Source organism: Acanthochromis polyacanthus, chromosome 15 (genome assembly GCF_021347895.1).
Source record: "Acanthochromis polyacanthus isolate Apoly-LR-REF ecotype Palm Island chromosome 15, KAUST_Apoly_ChrSc, whole genome shotgun sequence".
NCBI lineage: Eukaryota > Metazoa > Chordata > Actinopteri > Pomacentridae > Acanthochromis > Acanthochromis polyacanthus.
In genome coordinates this window covers 20,177,329-20,195,980 of record NC_067127.1, presented here as the reverse complement: position 1 = coordinate 20,195,980, position 18,652 = coordinate 20,177,329, and the positions used below count along the sequence as shown (strand labels likewise).

The 18,652-nt window shown below is 39.8% G+C and overlaps 1 protein-coding gene across 1 annotated transcript in view; it reads left to right on the top strand.

The window, feature by feature from the left end:
• Positions 1-18,652, top strand: part of piezo1 (piezo-type mechanosensitive ion channel component 1) — a 75,696-nt gene that overhangs the window by 35,554 nt on the left and 21,490 nt on the right. The window contains 16 exon segments of the mRNA XM_051960120.1: positions 302-482; positions 2,057-2,162; positions 3,441-3,628; positions 3,921-4,069; positions 4,300-4,458; positions 5,861-5,967; positions 8,399-8,565; positions 9,939-10,115; positions 10,770-10,895; positions 11,046-11,246; positions 11,506-11,710; positions 12,641-12,748; positions 14,308-14,464; positions 16,765-17,008; positions 17,107-17,203; positions 17,566-17,731. Of these exon segments, the coding sequence (XP_051816080.1) occupies positions 302-482; positions 2,057-2,162; positions 3,441-3,628; positions 3,921-4,069; positions 4,300-4,458; positions 5,861-5,967; positions 8,399-8,565; positions 9,939-10,115; positions 10,770-10,895; positions 11,046-11,246; positions 11,506-11,710; positions 12,641-12,748; positions 14,308-14,464; positions 16,765-17,008; positions 17,107-17,203; positions 17,566-17,731 (2,538 nt within the window).

The following is an 18,652-nucleotide window of genomic DNA, read 5'->3' as shown; positions in this document are numbered from 1 at the left end:
CAATTGGTGATATCACAGTTGCTGTGTCCATGTTTTATTCATGGTCTGTGACAAAGAGAACTAGGCGTGCTGTAACGTTTGACTCGGCAAGACCATCAATGCTGCTTTTTAATTAAAACATCCACAGTTTAAAGCATTGTTCATTATTTTTATTTCTGGATTGGATGTTCAAGTTTTAAAGGGGTTTCAATAATGTTGTTTTTTTTTTTTTTAACAAAACAGTCTACATTATGACTTAACCCATATGAATGTGTTATTTAACAGTATACACCCGTACTGATTTAGCTGTTTCTTATTTCAGACGGCATGCAGCCTCATTGTGCTCTCCATTCATCCTGCTCTATGGCTTGGCTCTGTGCTGTCTGCAATACGTCTGGGCCATGGAGCTTCAGCCTGAACTTCCAACAACTGTGGGAACCATGAGCCTCAGACAGCTGGGACTGGACAGCGCCCAGTACCCCTGTCTAAGACTGGGAGCTATGGTAGGATGAGAACAAACTGTAGATACTAAGGTGGCATGATGATGATGATGATGATGAAGTTAAATTTGGAACTTACCGTATTTTCACGACCAAAAGGCGCACTGTACCAAAAGGCGCAGTCTCAGTTATGTGTGCCATTACTGTATTTAACACACACATAAGGCGCACCTGATTATATGGCGAGGGTTTTATATACAATCCACGCCCACACTTCCCCCTTTAACGTTCTCATGGTGTCCTCTACTACGTCGGCCTTACAACAACAACAACACACACACAAGCATACAAGTGTACGTATTTAAAAATAGAGCGGGAGCAAAACTGAGTTTGGTTGTGCTTTATTTAAGTATTGATTACAAAGTACTAACATTTTTTTAATCATCAATAGTCGCGGGCATGGTAAAACACACGGATTAAACAAGCACACAAGTGTGCGTATTTAAAAATAGAGCGGGAGCAAAACTTAGTTTGGTATTCACATTTTTTTTTTTTTTACCGGTAATCGTCATCAATCAAACCCATGGAAGTCCTCATCCTCTGTTTCTGAATTGAACAGCTGCGCTAAACCTCCATCAAACATGCCAGGCTCACTTTCTTCATGTCAGAGTCACTTTCCGTGCCGTGCGGCGCCTCGGAAATGATGCCGGCTTTTGCGAAAGCTCGAACAACAGTGCCACGTTAGCCCAAGCATCTACAATCCATTGGCAAATTGTGGCGTAACTCGCCCGGCGCTGCCTTCCACTCTTAGTGAAACTGTGGTCTCCATCGGTCATCCATCGCTCCCATGCCGCTCGCAGCCTTACTTTGAACGGCCGGTTCACACCGATGGCCAGCAGTTGGAATTCCTTTGTCAGGCCTCCCGGAATGACAGCAAGCTCAGAGTTCATTTGCTTCACTTGTTTTTTCACATCGGCTGTGAGATGGGCACGCCTAGAGTCACAGATCAACTGCGATGGTGATGCATGGAAAAAACCACCTGGTCTACGTCCGCCTTACAACAACAACAACACACACAGGACGCACTGCACCATAGGGCGCGCCGCACAATTTGAAGAAAATCTAAGACTTTTATGTGCGCCTTATAGTCGTGAAAATACGGTATTTAGAAATTTTGCATGATAGTTATTAAATATTACCCTTCAATAACTCCGGGATGCAAAAAGGACTTGCTCATGAAGCTGAATGATAGCTCTGATATACCAGTGTAATGTTAAACATATGGAGTGAGACAAAACCATTGACCAATTTTACTAACATTTTCATAGAATAATCACAATAGCAGAGAGAGTACAAGTCTAAAAATGTGCTCTTTATATTCCAAGTCCAGCAGCAGAAGGACCTCTGTGTTGTTTTGTATTATTATAGTCTTTGCTTCTTTTACATTATCAATAAATACTGTAAAACGTTTAATTAAAAATAGAATTTTTAAATTACATCAGAAGAAAGGGATGGGTCCATTTGCTGATTACAGTCACAGTTTCAGTTTTTCCAGAACACACTGAACTGAATTCTTTCATGTCATGTCATGTCATGTTTTTCCATCTTTCTCTCTATTTTTACCTCTTTATCTTCAGCTATTATTTACCTTGACGTTCTGGCTGTTGGTGCGTCAATCAGTGAAGGAAAACTTCAGCCGGAAAAGGAAAAGGGCCACACCACTGGAGGAAGTCGCTACAGGAGGTCAGACATGTTTTACACACACAGACACACAGACACACACAGACACACACAGACACACACACACACACACACACACACACACACACACACACACACACACACACACACACACACACACACACACACACACACACACACACAAAAGAATATTGACTGATGCTAACTTACCGCTGTTAAAGTGTTCAATAAAAAACTAACGCCCAAATGGATGTTCAGGTGAATCTTGCTGTTTATTCTTCTGTCATTTTCTGCTTTTTTTTAGTCATTTCCAGCATCTAAAAAGGACATTAGCATTCATTAAGTTAATTTTGGACTTAATGGCTAATTTATTGTTGGGAATAAGATCATCTGTTATGAAGAAACTCTCAGATAGGTTGGGGAAAAAAGAATGACTGTGAAGGAGAAGTAAAGGCATAAGCTGGCAAATTGTTATTCTTCATGCTGGAATCCAACTCTTTAGAGTGAGGATTATTACAAGGAAAGGGGAAGCATAACCTTAGCTAAACCGCTTTCTTCCAGTGAGACTGAGGCCTGTACTATAAAGCAGGATTTAGGGTTAGTGAGGTAACATCAGGTTTGAGACTGGCTATGAGGGTGGTTCTCTTCTTGTTCTTTACTTCCTCTCAAAAGTGAAAACCACTAGCATTGCAGCTGAAAGAACAGGCCTTAAACTAAATGACACAAAAGTAGGCTATGTCTGAGCAACACATTAATTCAATGCAATACACAGTTGTAGCCCTAGTCAGATCTACTTTTGTGTTAATGTTACTTGCAGTGATAATAGTGATACTATTAATGTACTCATTCAAAAAGTCAGCAGCTTCCTGCCAGCTTTTGTTATATTATTAAATTCCTCATATTTGTATAGGTGGACTGCACAGTTGCCCGGTGGATAGCACTGTTGCCTTGCAGCTGGAAGATCCCTGGTTCACGTCCCAGGTTGGGATATTTGTGTAGGATTATAGTTTGGTCTCCTTTGACAAATACACCATGTCGCTCTCAACCTGTCCATGTTTGCGATTGGTCATCTGTGGCCAACACCATCTCTTTTATGTGAACATCCTCATAGCTAGGTTCAGAAACCCTGGGTTGACTTACCCAACTTTGATTAGTGCTTGTTAGGCTTTGTGAAGCCCGACAACAAAAACAAATCCAGCATGTGTTGGACTTCAACTTATTGCCTCCTACAGCAATAACCCTTTTTTAAACTACGCAGGTTTTGTGTAGTGCTTTGGGTTTAATGTCTACTTTGTCCACAAACCCAAACTGTGTAAACAGGTACAGAAGAGGAGGCTGGTAATGAATCAGTACTGAAAGTTCTGGGAGGCATTGTGATGAGCTCTTATGCCAAATACTGGATCTATGTGTGTGGAGGAATGTTCATCATGGTCTCCTTTGCTGGAAAACTTGTTGCATACAAGATCATCTACATGCTGCTGTTCCTGCTCTGCCTTTGTCTCTATCAGGTAGGAAAAGACATACAGATCTCTGACTAAGGTTCTCTTCTTTCAAAGAGTCAGTGACTAGAGTTTTTAAAGTTTCATTTACATTTCTCACTTAAACAAATATATTTTTTACTTCAGACCAGAGTATTATTTTCTTTATCCTATTATGTTCATGAACTAAAATTAGGCAGTGACAATTTTGTACTAATCTGAGCTCAACACCTTCTTTAAATGTTATTTGTGCATTTAGATTTCAAATTGAATGTTTATTTCAAAAATCTCTTGCAATGAGTAACTTCTTCATATTTCTCAGGTGTATTATTCTCTTTGGAGACGCATGTTAAAGCTCTTCTGGTGGCTTGTTGTGGCCTACACCATGCTGGTGTTGATCTCCATCTACACTTACCAGTTTGAAGACTTCCCCGGGTACTGGCGAAACTTTACTGGATTCACTGAAGAACAGTACGTACTTCAAGAAAAGCTTGAGGCAGTCTTAACTTTGCTGATACTTTACCTCAGGGCCAAAATATACTCTAAAATTCCTGGGAACCACTGTGCTCCTTTCACCCTGTGCGCAGAGTGTACACTTTACCATATTAATAGTATGGTATATTAAAAAGTAAGGAATAAAAAATATATACAAGAAAAAGCTGAAAGAAGACAGGTGTAATCGTTTCTCCTTTCATCCTCAGGCTGGCAGCGATTGGTCTGGAAACCTTTGCTCTGTCCGAACTCTTCACCAGTATTCTGATCCCGGGATTCTTCTTGCTGGCTTGTATTCTGCAGCTGCACTACTTCCACAAGCCCTTCATGCGAATCACTGACCTGGACCATGTTACACCCATACACAAGTAATGCAACCCAAACACATTTTTTTCTTTTTCTTTAAAGACGCAAACAGACATTGTTATTTAAAGTCACAATAAAATGGAAATATATGCAACCGTTCATACAATTTCATGTTTTCCATGAAAACTCACATTTTTATTCGTGTTATTCAAGGATTTTCTAATCATCAGTTAGCCTTTCAACACCATTAGCTAACACAATGTAGCATTAGAACACAGGAGTGATGATTGCTGGAAATGTTCCTCTGTACCCCTATGGAGATATTCTATAAAAAATCATCAATTTCCAGTTAGAATAGCCATTTACCTCATTAACAATGTCTAGATTGTATTTATGATTAATTCAATGTTATCTTCATTGAAAAAACAGCTTTTCTTTCAAAGATAAGGACATTTCTATGTGACCCCAAACTTCTGAACGATAGTATAAGCATCTTTACTGTATTTTTTATAGTGTTGGCCTTGCGATAATTCTGAGTGAGACCAGATATTTGGGTGGAGTCTAATTAAGTCAATGATTTACTGATAAACACAGTTGCATAGAGACATGGAGCATAAAAAACTGCATCCACTCACAGCTCCATCTACAGTGTTCTATGACTAAGAAAACAAACAATAAGACCTTAGTCACATCCTTTGAAAACGTTTAAAGCGATGTACGTGCTGCAGTCCAAACAATCACTCTGCTAGCTACTAGAACACACAAGCTAATGCAGAAGTTTGCTTTGACATCATGTGCAGGGTTAACTAGTGGCCCCACATTATATTATAGAGGACAAATTTGCGTATGTATATGTCTGTGCATCCAAGTTGAGTCATTAGTACTGTCATAGTATTTGAGAGGGAGAGATGAGAAAGGAATTTTGCTCTGCAAGAACTTGAAAAAAAATTAGGTATTTTGTACAAGAAGAAACAATTTACACAATGACACAGAACTACAACTTAGTAAATAGGGTCTTGTGGTGGTAAAGATAATACTCCATCCATGGAAAATGAGGGGAAGAAAATGCAGACATAACAAAAGAACATCTGTTTAAGCTGAAAATCAGTTACAGTCTCCAAACCATCAAACAAATAAATAAACTCCTTAATCTCAAGTTAGTGAATGAACTAATAAATGAATGTTTCTTTTCATGGAAACATGCTTAAAGTTGGCATTATTGCAGCATCTTGGAATGTAGGACATACTTAATGACATAACTTAAATGACCAATTGATGTTTTACTGTAAATCCAGAGGAAATCATTTCAAATTCTTTATTTTTAGAATATGCCCTAAAAATGTACAAAAGAATATTCATGTTCAAGTCTGTTTTAACGCTGATGTTTCCCATCATCACATATTACCTAATAAAAATTATACTTTTTGTCTTCTGTAACAAGTAAAATTAAAAATCTTCCTACAGAAAGAAGAGCAGTGAGAGAACTGAACAAAGTGATTCTGGTAATGTGGGGTTGAACACTGAGGAGGAAGACCTGGTGACAAACATCGACGAGGAATCTGAAAATGAAGGTAACGAAAAAAATTCTTAGTTCTGTTGTTGCTGCTGTTGTTTCATTCTGTATTTTTTTAAATTGACTCATTAACCTCATCATTGCTTTTATAATCAATTTTTGCGTTATTGCCTTGCTATAAACCACTGCCAAATCTCATTTGGTGCTTAATGTTGTACATTTTTAGCTGGCTTGTTAAAATATTTGCATTCTGAGAGAGGCCAGGAGAAATCAGTGAGCTATGACTCATAGAAGAAGATGACTGTCAACTCTAACTCTGGAACACGGAAATGTCCACTGACTCAGGAGCAATCTTTGTTTCGGCTGGCTGTGAAACAAACTCAGGAAGAGCAGAAACGCTACTTGGCTCATGTGGAGTCTTTGTGTTGACTGACTCAGAAACAGTCTTTGTGTTGACTGACTCAGAAACAGTTTTTGGCCCAATCCCATCCTCTGTCCTCACAGAATCACTGCCTTTAATGTATATTCCCAAGTGTGCCAAGTGTGTGAAGGCTTAGGGCTGCCTCATTCTCACATCATCTAGTACAGAAGGCATGCAGACTGTTTGACACTCTTATAAACCCTCTCTGTGACTCTGCACATCTGCAGACTGTTTTGCCCATAGTTTAGAGTGAAATGGGTAACGTGTATTGGTAGAACGTTCAGCTCTGCATGATAGTTGCTTGCCGTTGTGTGTGTGTGTTTTTTGTGCATGTTTGTAGAGTTGTTTGTTTTTTCAGTTAAACGTAGGATTTACAAATGTTGATGGTTTCCTGTCTTCACATAATTTGTAATTGATAGTAATGCCACAAAACCTGGAGTGAACAACTGAGCTGCTAATGAAACTGCAAATGAAACGGAAGTTGAAATACACTTTTTCAATACTGATATATGGTATCTGAGTGTATCTCGTTTTCCACTTGTCCTATTATACCATTTTGAGCCCTCACAAGATCACATGCCTAAGCACTACAGCACTAGTACTTTGGAGTTAGAGTGGAGATTGGGATTGGGCCTTTGTTTCGGCTGATTTGAAAGCTGAGGAATGGAGGAAACGTCAGCTGACTCAGGAACGGCCTTTGCGTCAGCTGACCATTGCAGTGGTCAAGGCTTGATGTCAGCTATGTCAGATTTAGAAGTGGGCAAGGAAACTGTTGACCCAAGCGAAGGAGAGCCCTCGACCAGCCCAGGAACAAAAGCTCAAGCACCAGCACTTACAACCCGATTTGGTGAAGTGCTGCAACTTGACAAAGATCTGGCAGTGACAAAAAAAATCACCCGGAGATGGGTTCTGTTTAAAAGCACTATTGTGGTCAAGGAAAAGCTGTGCACTCCTGACATAAAACTTTTGTCTGTTTCCCTACAGCCATTGTTTTTGCTGAGGGAATGTTCACAGATTTTTTTTTTTACACTTGTCTACGTCCACCCAAAAGCTAATGTTGACACAATTATATGGGATCATAGAAACAATGCACAGACTGCAGGACATTACTCTGGATGCGTCCTATTTTGTCAACATTGTTCTGCTCATCTGACAGAGATCATAAACACTGTTGGTTATAATGAAACAATGGACAGCTGTGCAACACGGCAGGTGGCAAGCTGACACTGGAGCAGTAGGTGGCAGGAGGCTAGCAGGATGTGGCTAGCTGACTCAGGAACTGTAACAAATTGGGACCTGTTGGCTGGCAGGTAACTGACTTTGGACCTGTGAGGTGGCTAGAAGGCTGGAGGCTAATTGACTCAGTAACTGGAACTAGGTGATGAGTATGCTCTTAGCTAGTGCCCTTGAGGCTAATCACCAGGTCAATTACCGACCCGAAAACACTAACAGCCGAGGGGTTAGTAGGACGGTGGCTATCTGATGGGTTGCTAACAGTTATCCAAAGAATGAACAAGGTACTAGATGTGATTGCCTCCTAGTTCCTGGAAAACCTTCAAAGAAATGTCCTAATCAGATGCCCGAATCACCTCTGCTGGCTCTTTTTGACACAAAAGGGCAGCGACTCTATTCCATGCTAATTCCAGAAGTCCAAGATCCTCGCCTAGCTCAGCCACCCTTAGTCCTGCAATATTATCGGACTAAATACTAGAGACTTGTGTCTTGCATGTCATTACAGTATATGATAACCTATTCTATGCTCCGTATCTGCTTGCCTGGCTTATGAAGTGCACTACTAACAGCCAGATCTTCAAAGTAACCCATATACTTTGTATTTGCTGTATTTTTAGATCATATCTACAATTAGTGAATGTTCATACTGCTGTTAAGAAAGAACAATGCTAAAATATATGTTTGATTTATTTGACTTTTGGTAGTCTAGAGACTGTGAGTACAATCAGTAAGGCATATTTTAAATGTTCTCATGCACTGATGTCTCAGATGATTTCTGTCTGACCTTCATCCTCTCACTATTTTGTTCATTCATCTTTTCTTTTCCCTTGTTTAGAGGAATTGATGCCCAGTAAATGGGGTCTGGTGATGGACAGGTTATTGGTTCTGTCCAGAAGGTTCTCTGACATTCTCACCACAGTTCAAGTATTTCTCTGGAGGCTTCTGGAGTTCCACATCCTCAAGATGGTGGCCTTGTTGTCTGTGTGGGTTGCACTTGAAGAGGTAAATGCTGGAGGAATGGTGCTGCATGTGTGCAAGGAATGGAATAGATAATTAATGAAACACCACACAGGAAATAGGATATCTTCAATTATTATTGACAAGCGACGTGTTGTTCAGTTGTATTTACTGCAGCTGTAGAATGTTAACATGGGACAACATTACTTTTCAAAGGTTAACAAGTGACTAGTTAACAGAAATAATTTGCTTCACAGGGTATCATTCAACATTTACAACAAAATAACAGAGTCAGACAAATGTTGAAAGGACCCATTTCTGTCTTACAGTATATTCAATAGATATGGTAGACCCAAATGCTTAAAGATATTTTAGGGAAAAGTGTGTAAGATGAGCAAATTTTTGGAAATGAATGTTTTTGGATTATTGTATTCATTAAGAGGAGGTGCGGTGGTCCAGTGGTTAGCACTACTACCTCACAGTTCAAAGGTCCTTGGGTTTGAATCTCGGCTTGGGATCTTTCTGTGTGGAGTTTGCATGTTCTCCCTGTGCCAGTGTGTGTTCTCACCGGGTGCTCCGGCTTCCTCTGGCAGTCCAAAGACGTGCTGAGGTTAATTGGTAATTCTAAATTGTCTGTAGGTGTGAATGTGAGTATGGTTGGTTCTCTGTGTCTCTGTGTGACCCTGTGATAGACTAATGAACTCTGCCTTCACCCTAAGTCAGCTGGGATGGATTTCAGTCCCCCTGACTTAAGGTGAAGGCAGGGTATACCCAGTCCAGGGTCACATAGAAAGACAGATAACCCAGCACACTCACTTTCACATGTATGGACAATTTAGAATCACCAATTAATCGTCACGTGTTCAAACAGTGGGACAAAGCCAGAGCAGTTAGTGAGAACATGAAAGCTCCACATTGGAAGATCCTAAGATTTGAAACTCGGACCTTCAAGTTGGGAGGTGACAGTGCTAACTACTACACCATTGTGGCGCCCCTGCCCTTATCTGATCAGAGTCATTTAATATTTACTAGATTATACATACTTGAAGCTGTAGCACCTGGTTGTGGCAGTCTTACTGCTACAGTAAGTGACCAGAGAAGCACTTCTGTGTTAGCAAGCGGAGGGAACAGTGGGGGTGTAGCTTCCTCCCACAGTCCAAAATTATGCTGAGGTTAATTGATCACTCTAAATTGTCCGTAGGTGTGAATGTGAGTGTGATTGTTTGGCTGTATATGTAGCCCTGCAGCAGACTGGCGACCTGTCCAGGGTGTCCCCTGCCTTTGCCCGAGTCAGCTGGGATAGGCTCCAGAACCCCCCACGACCCTAGTGAGGATAAAGTGGTGTATAGAGGATGGATGGATGTATAGTTGGTGTGCATTATGACCTAAATGCATTCCTGTTCTGTGCTCGTTTTTAGCCATCTGTAATGAATCTGGTGCTGGTGGTGTTGTGGTCCCTGGCGATGCCCTATGGTCGCTTTAGGCCCATGGCTTCCTGTCTTTCTACAGTCTGGGTGTGTGTCATCATTGTGTGCAAGATGCTATACCAGCTAAGTGTTGTCAACCCTGAGGAGTACTCCCGCAACTGTAGCATGGTGAGACACATTTGCACACATGCTGCATCAACACAGGAATGATGTTATAATACAGTTTGGAACTACTATCAACATAAAGTCCTAGAGCATATAGGAAAAAAAAGAAGCAACAGGATAAGAGAAAGAACCCACAACTTAATCAGCTAAACTGTAGTAACTTAAAGTTGCTGGCTATTCAGTGTTCCTTTAACTAATTTTATATCTAACAATCCCACAATGTGAAATTACATGTGGTAATATCATGTATGAAAAAATAAAAGTAATGTATTCATTTTGACAGTTACTTTTCCCCCTTAGTTTGTAGCATTTTTTGCTGAATACTGGCAATGTGTTGTCAAAATAACTTCTACATAGCCAACAATTTGCCATGAAATTTAACTTTATACATCCCCAAAAAATAGTTTAGCTACTGTTAAAATATAAAAGAGATGGGAATAAAAACAGAGAAGATAACTGAGGAAGCACTCTACTACTATCTTGTCCATCAACAACCATAAATACGCCTTGTCTCCTCTTTGTTCTTTACTATGACATCGTTGGTTGGTTTTCATAGTGTAACTGTAGATGCAGTAATAATGTTCTGCAGTGGAGATGGAGTGATCAGGTGGTTATTGTTCTACTTACAACTTATGTTATTTCTTCTTTCTTTCACAGCCTCTAACAAATTCCACCAACTTGTTACCGGAGGAGATGATGAACTCTTCTTTGTATAAGGAGCCGGTGGATCCAGCCAAATGGTTTGGTATCAGGAAAGATGCTACCGCTCTAGGTTACAGCAAGGTACATTCATTTTCCTAAATAATTAAGATTACATAACCATACATTTAAAATCCTTGGTATGCTCAGACTGATGACCCAGTAAAGTGCTTTGGCTACATCTGAAGGGGCCACTTAGTCCTTCTAGTAATTTTATTTCTGTCCTTTTTGCAGAATCATTTAATAGTGCTGATGTTGTTGGTGTTTGAAGCAACGGTGTATCGTCACCAGGCTCACCATTACCGACAGATCCAACGATCCCCTCCACCAATCCCTGCTCTCTTCCCTGCTGCCACAAGGGACACTTTAGACCAGGGCCTCATACCCTGCTTCAAGTATCTGCTCAACTACGCCTTCTACAAGTTTGGGCTGGAGGTAGCTGGGAGAGATTACTTCATCACATGAACTTGGACTTTGTGGACCATAAAATATTTAAAATGTGTAAAAGTAAATGAAGGAAAACAGTGAACAGGAGAAATTGCAAATGTTGTTCATGTTATTCTAAAGAAGATCTTATGCTAAAGTCATTAGTTTTAATAGCTATTCCAGAGCATCTGTGTTTTGAATGCAGTTAAGTTTTTTGTACTGTTATTTGATTTTAATCGTCAATAACCCTTCCTTTTTTTAAAAAAAGATTTGCTTCCTGATGACGGTGAATGTGATTGGCCAGCGGATGAACTTTTTAGTGATAATCCATGGCTGTTGGTTGGTAGCAATGTTGGTGAGGCGGCGGCGTGAAGCCATTGCTAGGATCTGGCCCAGATATTGTCTCTTCCTGTCCATCTTCATGATTTTCCAGTATCTACTGTGTGTGGGAATACCGCCCGCTCTCTGCATTGGTGAGTCCTGCTTTAAAGCTGAATGTGACTTGATGCCAAAAATACAACCATGATACACACAAAAACAGTTGTTCAGCTGTTATCGGTATGTACACTCAGTGGCCACTTTATTAGGTACACTTTGCTAGTACCTTAAAAACTGCCTTCATTCTTCATTTCATACTTTCAACGAAGTATTGGAAACATTCGTCTGAGATTTTGGTCCATATTGACATGATAGCATCACACAGTTGCTGCAAATTTGTCGGCTCCGCATCTATAATGTGAATCTCCTGTTCCACCACATCCCCATGGTGCTCTACTGGATTGAGATTTGGTGACTGTGGAGGCCACTGGAGTACAGTGAACTCATTGTCATGTTCAAGAAACCAGTTTGAGATGATTTGAGCTTTGTGACATGGTGCATTATCTGCTGGAAGTAGCTTTAGAAGATGGTGCACTGTGGTCTTAAAAGGATAGACATGGTTAGCAGCAATACTCAGGTAGGCTGTGATGATTAAACAATGCTCAATTGGTACTAAGGGGCCCAAAGTGTGGCAAGAGAATATCCCCCAAACCGTTACACCACCACCAGCAGCCTCTGAATAGAAAATCCAGAGTTACAGGAGTCATTAGAAACCCAAGACTGCCATGATATACATGGTCTTTAGAGTTTATGTAAACTTTTGTGCACAACTTTATGTCCTGTATGTTTAGTTTAGTACTTAGGTCACAAAGTTAAATAATCTCATACACAATGAATGTTGTGTAAAGGAAACTTTAGATTATGCCCATTTGGCATCACATCACATGGTGATAAAAATGAACTACTGTATTCTTAAAAATAATAACTGCAGAATTGTACAAAGTTAGTTAAATAGTGTTAATAATGCACACATTTTTTACTTGACTGACTGCACTTCTCTTTATTCCCTGTCTGTTGTCCTGTAGACTACCCATGGCGGTGGAAGACTCCAGTGTTGATAAACTCAGCTCTCATTAAATGGATCTATCTGCCTGACTTCTACACTGTGCCGAACTCCAAAACCTTATAGGTCAGTTTGTATGCCTGTGCCTGCACGTTTTGTGTCTGCATGTTTCTGTCAGTTCATTCACCGATGAACAAAACACACCTACCTTGGTCACACTGACACCTTGTCGTTTTAAAATATTGTGTATGAAATCTGACATACGTTCATCTAAAGCAACCCTGAGAATCAAATAAAATAATCACTTGCATGTATCTGAAAACTGAAAATAATTTCCGAGTTTTAATTTACATTATACAACTTTTCCAGGTTTCTTTTCCCTTGTCTAAACTTTTTTGAAAAGTGTTGCCAGCATCCAATTCAAAATGAGCCTGTATTTTTCAAAAACAATACATTTCTCAGTTTACGTGTTGTTTTGTACACATTTCAATTGTATATTGGGTTTGAATGATTTACAAATCATCGCATTCTGTTTTTAGTTACATTTTGCATTATTATTACACTTAACACTGTGGATAAATGCTGGATTCCAACAATACTGCTACTTAAAGTAGATTTTAGTCCTGGAGTCATTGGGATGGTGATGTTAGTTTGACACCATGGGTTGTTTTGCCAGCAGCTCATCATGACAAATATTTAAGTGTTAAGACAAAGCAACCTCTAGTGGCCTGGTGAATAAGTGCATGTAAAACCTTTGCTCACTTGGGAAATATCATCCTGATAATATAGAAAATGTTGCTTCCTAACACGTGGTTAACATTGTGAAAGGGTTTAGCTAAAGGCTGTACTTCAGTACACAGGCCTCTGCTTCTGTGAGGGAGAATGTAAGTACCTTAAGATCTCTCATTTACTCAAACATTGAACTGCCTGACCACAGTCGATGGCGAATTGTCTTGCCGTAATAAAAATCAACAACTTAACATAACCGGGTCAAATACAACACTTGTTGCAGGGTATGTAGCTTTGTTAAAGGCTTCATTATATTTGGTTAACTTTGTTCCATGGCCTATATCAATACATCTCTGTACACGCTACTGCTATGGTTCAATTAAGTTAGCATTGTATTGTGTAAATTATAATGCTTTTCTTTCGTTTATCATTGCCTTACATTGTAATCAAGTCTTTTTTTGTTCATTTTAATTTGGATGTAAATAATTGTGGCACAGGAACAATTGAAACAGGAGCTTGGGGGCAGGAAAAGGGTTCTATTTCAATAAATCCTGACATTCATCTTTAAAATAAAATCTATCCAGGTGTCTTCCAAATATATAAAGGTAAATATTTACCAAATTTGGCACCTATTTCACAGATAGACAGTAGGATAGCACAGTTAGCTATGCTGGCCTGCTATAAACCAATGTGACCGATGAGGCAGACACTGTCCAGTCCCTTTTGTTTGAGTGTTCGCAACCTCTGAACCTTCATCACTTTTATCTTTTCTTATTATACGCTCAACACATGCTGTGACTCTGTCTCACTACTAAAGGAGATGTGAGGCAGAAACGAGTGTTCTGTACTTATGATCATAACGATGATGATGACGATGACGATGATGATGATGATGATGATGATGATGATGATAATGATGATGATGGCGTTGGTGTGTTGTATTATTGTGTTTGTCCACAGCGGACTTTGTGCTGCTCATGTGTGCGTCCCAGCAGTGGAAGGTGTTTGACTGTGAGCATACGGAGGAGTGGATGGTTCTAGCGGGAGAGAACACGGACGAACCAGAACCGATGGAAGGTCGACTGTTTAACCCTGCGCCCAACTTCATCAACTGCAGGTAAACTGTGTCTCTCAAAAGTGTGTCCGATTTATAAGTCAGCCGCTGTTTCTCTGCTGTGCCTGTGTTATTTTTAAACCTACTCATGAAACACATGTTAAACTGAAAGCAACGGTCAGCTGTAACCCTAAAATACCTCTTTATTTTGCTTCCATGGAAAGGAGTAAATACAAATAAATTATACTTCGATGATAATGATATAAATAAATGATAATCTACCAAGCTTTCAGTTTAATTTACTTTCACACTTGTGACTGATAATTCTCTAAAACTCGTGCTTCCATTGACAGATACTGCAGATTTAACAGGGAAAAGAGACAGCAGGCATTCCAAAGTTTGGGATCACCCAGTCAATTTCATGTTTTCCATCAAAACTCTCCCATTTTTTCAATTGCTAACTTAATGGCACAATCAACACCATTAGCTAACACAATGTAGCATTAGAACACAGGAGTGATGGTTGCTGGAAATGTTCCTCTGTACCCCTATGTAGATATTCCATTAAAAATCAGTTGTTTCCAGCTAGAATAGTCATTTACCACATTAACAATGACTGTATTTCTGATTCAATTAATTTCATCTTCAAAGAAAAAAGTGCTTTTCTTTCAAAAATAAGGACGTTTTTAAGTGACCCAAACTTTTGAACTATAGTGTAGATTAGTTCGGACATAATATTGAACAAATAGATGGTTTCCAGACAATCGTCACTAAAATATGGGTCAACTGGGCCTTTGAATGAAGACTGCAGTCTATAACCCTAAAAGGAGGGGTTACATTGTGGAGTCACCTAAACAAAATATCATCAGCAGCTCCAACAAATGTGGTCATCAGTACAATTTGAAAGTCAAAAAGAATCAAGAGAAAAAGGTGGAGCTTTGGTTGAGAGGAGGTTAGAAAACAACAAGGTGAGACTAGTTAATGTTTATGCCACATGAGAAAGTAAAAAACATTTTTTTTCAAACCCTTATTTGAAAGGATTGCAATACAAAAACAAAGATTTATTGATTTATGAAGATGAGGTGATTTTAATGTGATACTTGATTATTTTATAGGCAAAACAAGTCCCAGAAAGAAGTAAATCCACTGAAGCCTAAGCAGCCCTTCTGCTTTTTAAGCTTTTTAAGTGTTGCACAGCTCCCCTGCTTGGTTGATATGTGAATAGTGCACACTTGTAAATAGTTTGTTTGTCCTGTACCAGTGTTTGGGCTGCATTGTCTCTGCATTATCTGAAAGAATTAGTCTGCACATAGGAAAAATGTAGTAGAGACGATAGAGAACGTATGGTTGCATTGTAACCTTGGTTCGTTGAGTTCTCTCCAGCTCTCTTTTTGGCTGCTCGAAGACAGGGTTTGATCAAATTATAGATGAATTGACACCAGCAGAGGCGCTTTACAGATAAACTGTGGGAATGACTGAGTGAGCCGATGTGTCTTAAAGAAATACCCATGCACCCCGATGAGCAGGGGGAGGTAAATCCGTGTTATTTGAAAAATGTAAGAGTGGAGAGATAATCTCTTCACTGAAAAAACTAAGATTCAGTTTAACTGTAGTAAATTGAATTGAATTCAGAATACGTTTTGTGTTTTTCTATGGGCCAGCCCTTCCACATAGATTTCAGTTAAATATGGTGTAATTGTTTATATTAAAGTTCTCTCAAGGAATCCTGAACTCCATCAGATTTTCAACAATAAACCAGCCATTGCACAACCCACAGGCAGTCCTCTCCAAAGTTTTACTGGTAATTTGTTTCATGTGGTCCTTCTCCTATGTTCTTTATAATTTAGAAAAAATGTTTCCAGTTGAGGAAACATTAAGACCTGAGAAACTGCTGCCACAGCTGTGAGCAAGTTGCTGAAACTGCACAACAGCAGTTTAAAGCTTCAGCAGCAGCGATCATACTGCTTTTTCTGCAGAAAAATGCACTCTAGTTTAATTAAAAACCTTTGGACATTGTCAATTGTCAAATGTTAACCAAATTAGAAACTGACTGGCAGCCAGATCCGAACAGAATCTTACAGATTTTTTTATTTTTAAATGGTCACTTCAGGAATTGTACAGGAAGTGAGGACACATCTCTGGAAGTCTTTTATGTGTTAAACTTTCTAAACTTACCTTCATCACTGTCTGCAGCTAATTTGTATCCTCATTTTTGTCTGTTTTGTTCAAATATGGAGACAAAATAAGTTGAACCTGTGCTTTCACTCACAGTTTGTTTTTCTTCTTGCCTGCTTCTCTGTTTTTCTAAAATGTCTGGATATAAAATTTGTATTCATACATTTTATTTTCTCTTCCTCTTCCAGGAATTACCTGGACATGGCTAAAGTTTTGGTGTTTCGTCACTTCTTTTGGTTCGTGTTATCAGTGGTCTTCATCACAGGGGCCACTAGGATCTCTGTGTTTGGATTAGGCTACCTGCTAGCTTGCTTCTTTTTTCTGTTGTTTGGAACCCGACTATTTTTCAAACCATCAAGGACCCGCCTCATCCTGTGGGACTGTCTCATCATCTATAGCGTGGCAGTCATTATATCTAAAAATCTGTTGTCGGTGAGTATACGGCTCATTATTTGGCTGTATTTTGGTCTTTTAGTAGACTATCTCCATTACAATAGTAAAAAGCACTGCCATCTCCTCGTCTTTTTTAGATCCTGGCGTGTGTGTTTGTGTCTGAGATGCAGAAGGGCTTCTGTTGGGTAATTCAGCTCTTCAGCTTGGTTTGCACAATCAAAGGATACTATGATCGTAAGTCTGTGATAATAATGACAATGCTTTTTTGAGCAAGGAGTATCTCCACATGTATTTAATCATAGAATTGTACAAAAACTATTTTTAATTCAGTTGTTTTACATTTTTATTTTTTGGGAATGTTTGATTATTGAAGGACAAGTGCTTTCATATTAAACAGTACAAGAAATCACCAACAATCTCCCTTTCCTCTGCTTGGACTGCAACTTAAGATTCCATTATCATAGCTTTAGTTGTGCATAGGTATCACAGTGTGTCTAAATGCAGAGTCTTTGAAATAAGAATCCATTTACTTAGTAGTTTTAACAGACACTTACAATCCGCGGCATTCTTATTTTCATTTATTTTTTTAATGACAGCCAAAGAAGTGAGCGACAACACGTGCAGCCTCCCAGTAGAAGAGGCCGGGATCATCTGGGACAGCATCTGTTTTCTCTGCCTGCTGCTGCAAAGGAGGATCTTTCTCAGTTTTTATTTCCTGCACGTGATAGCAGAGCTGCAGGCTTCTGCAAAACAGGCCTCGAGGTATGTACTGATAACTGACTGACAGCTGTTGCACTAGATCTAATGCTAAGAACTGCCAGGTGCTTGAAGGAAGACACACGCGGGGGTGCTGGAGCCTATCCCAGCTGACTCAGGTGAAGGCAGGGAACACCCTGGACAGGTCGCCAGTCTGTCGCAGGGCTACATATACAGACAGACAATCACACTCACATTCACACCTACGGGCAATTTAGAGTAATCAATTAACCTCAGCATATTTTTGGACTGTGGGAGGAAGCTGGAGTGCCCGGAGAAAACCCACGCATGCACAGGGAGAACATGCAAACTCCATGCAGAAAAAACCCGGGAAAGCCGGGACATGAACCAGGGATCTTCTTCCTGCAAGGCCAAAGTGCTAACCACTACTCCCCTGTGCAGCCCTGTGACAATACATGCAATGCAATAATCTAAACTCAAAGGCCCACTTAATAGCTCTTCAGAACTTTCAAACATGTCACTGTCTTTGTCAGTGAATGGAGTTGGTTCAAGTTTAACTTAAGTCCCAATTTAATATGATGTGGCAATATTTATCATACTGTATGCATAGTACTAAAAGTCCTGTACGGTTATGGCTCTAAGATGTGTGATCTTTGGTTACATTTATAACTATCCACTATCCACTCTCTGTAAGCAAACAGATGCTCTGCTGCCTCACCAACATCTGAGATGCCACTAATAGATGTAAACTCCATTCTCTCACACAGTTCAAGTGACAATAGGTTCCATCAGTCTGGATTATGAGTGACAGAAAATGAGTATTGCATCATAGCAACAGGCAGAGAGACAGGGCTGCACGGTGGCTTGGTGGTTGGCACTTCCTGGCCTGGGGACAAATCATGGCTTGGGATCTTTCTACATGGAGTTTACATGTTCTCCCTGTGCATGCGTGACTTCTCTCCGGGT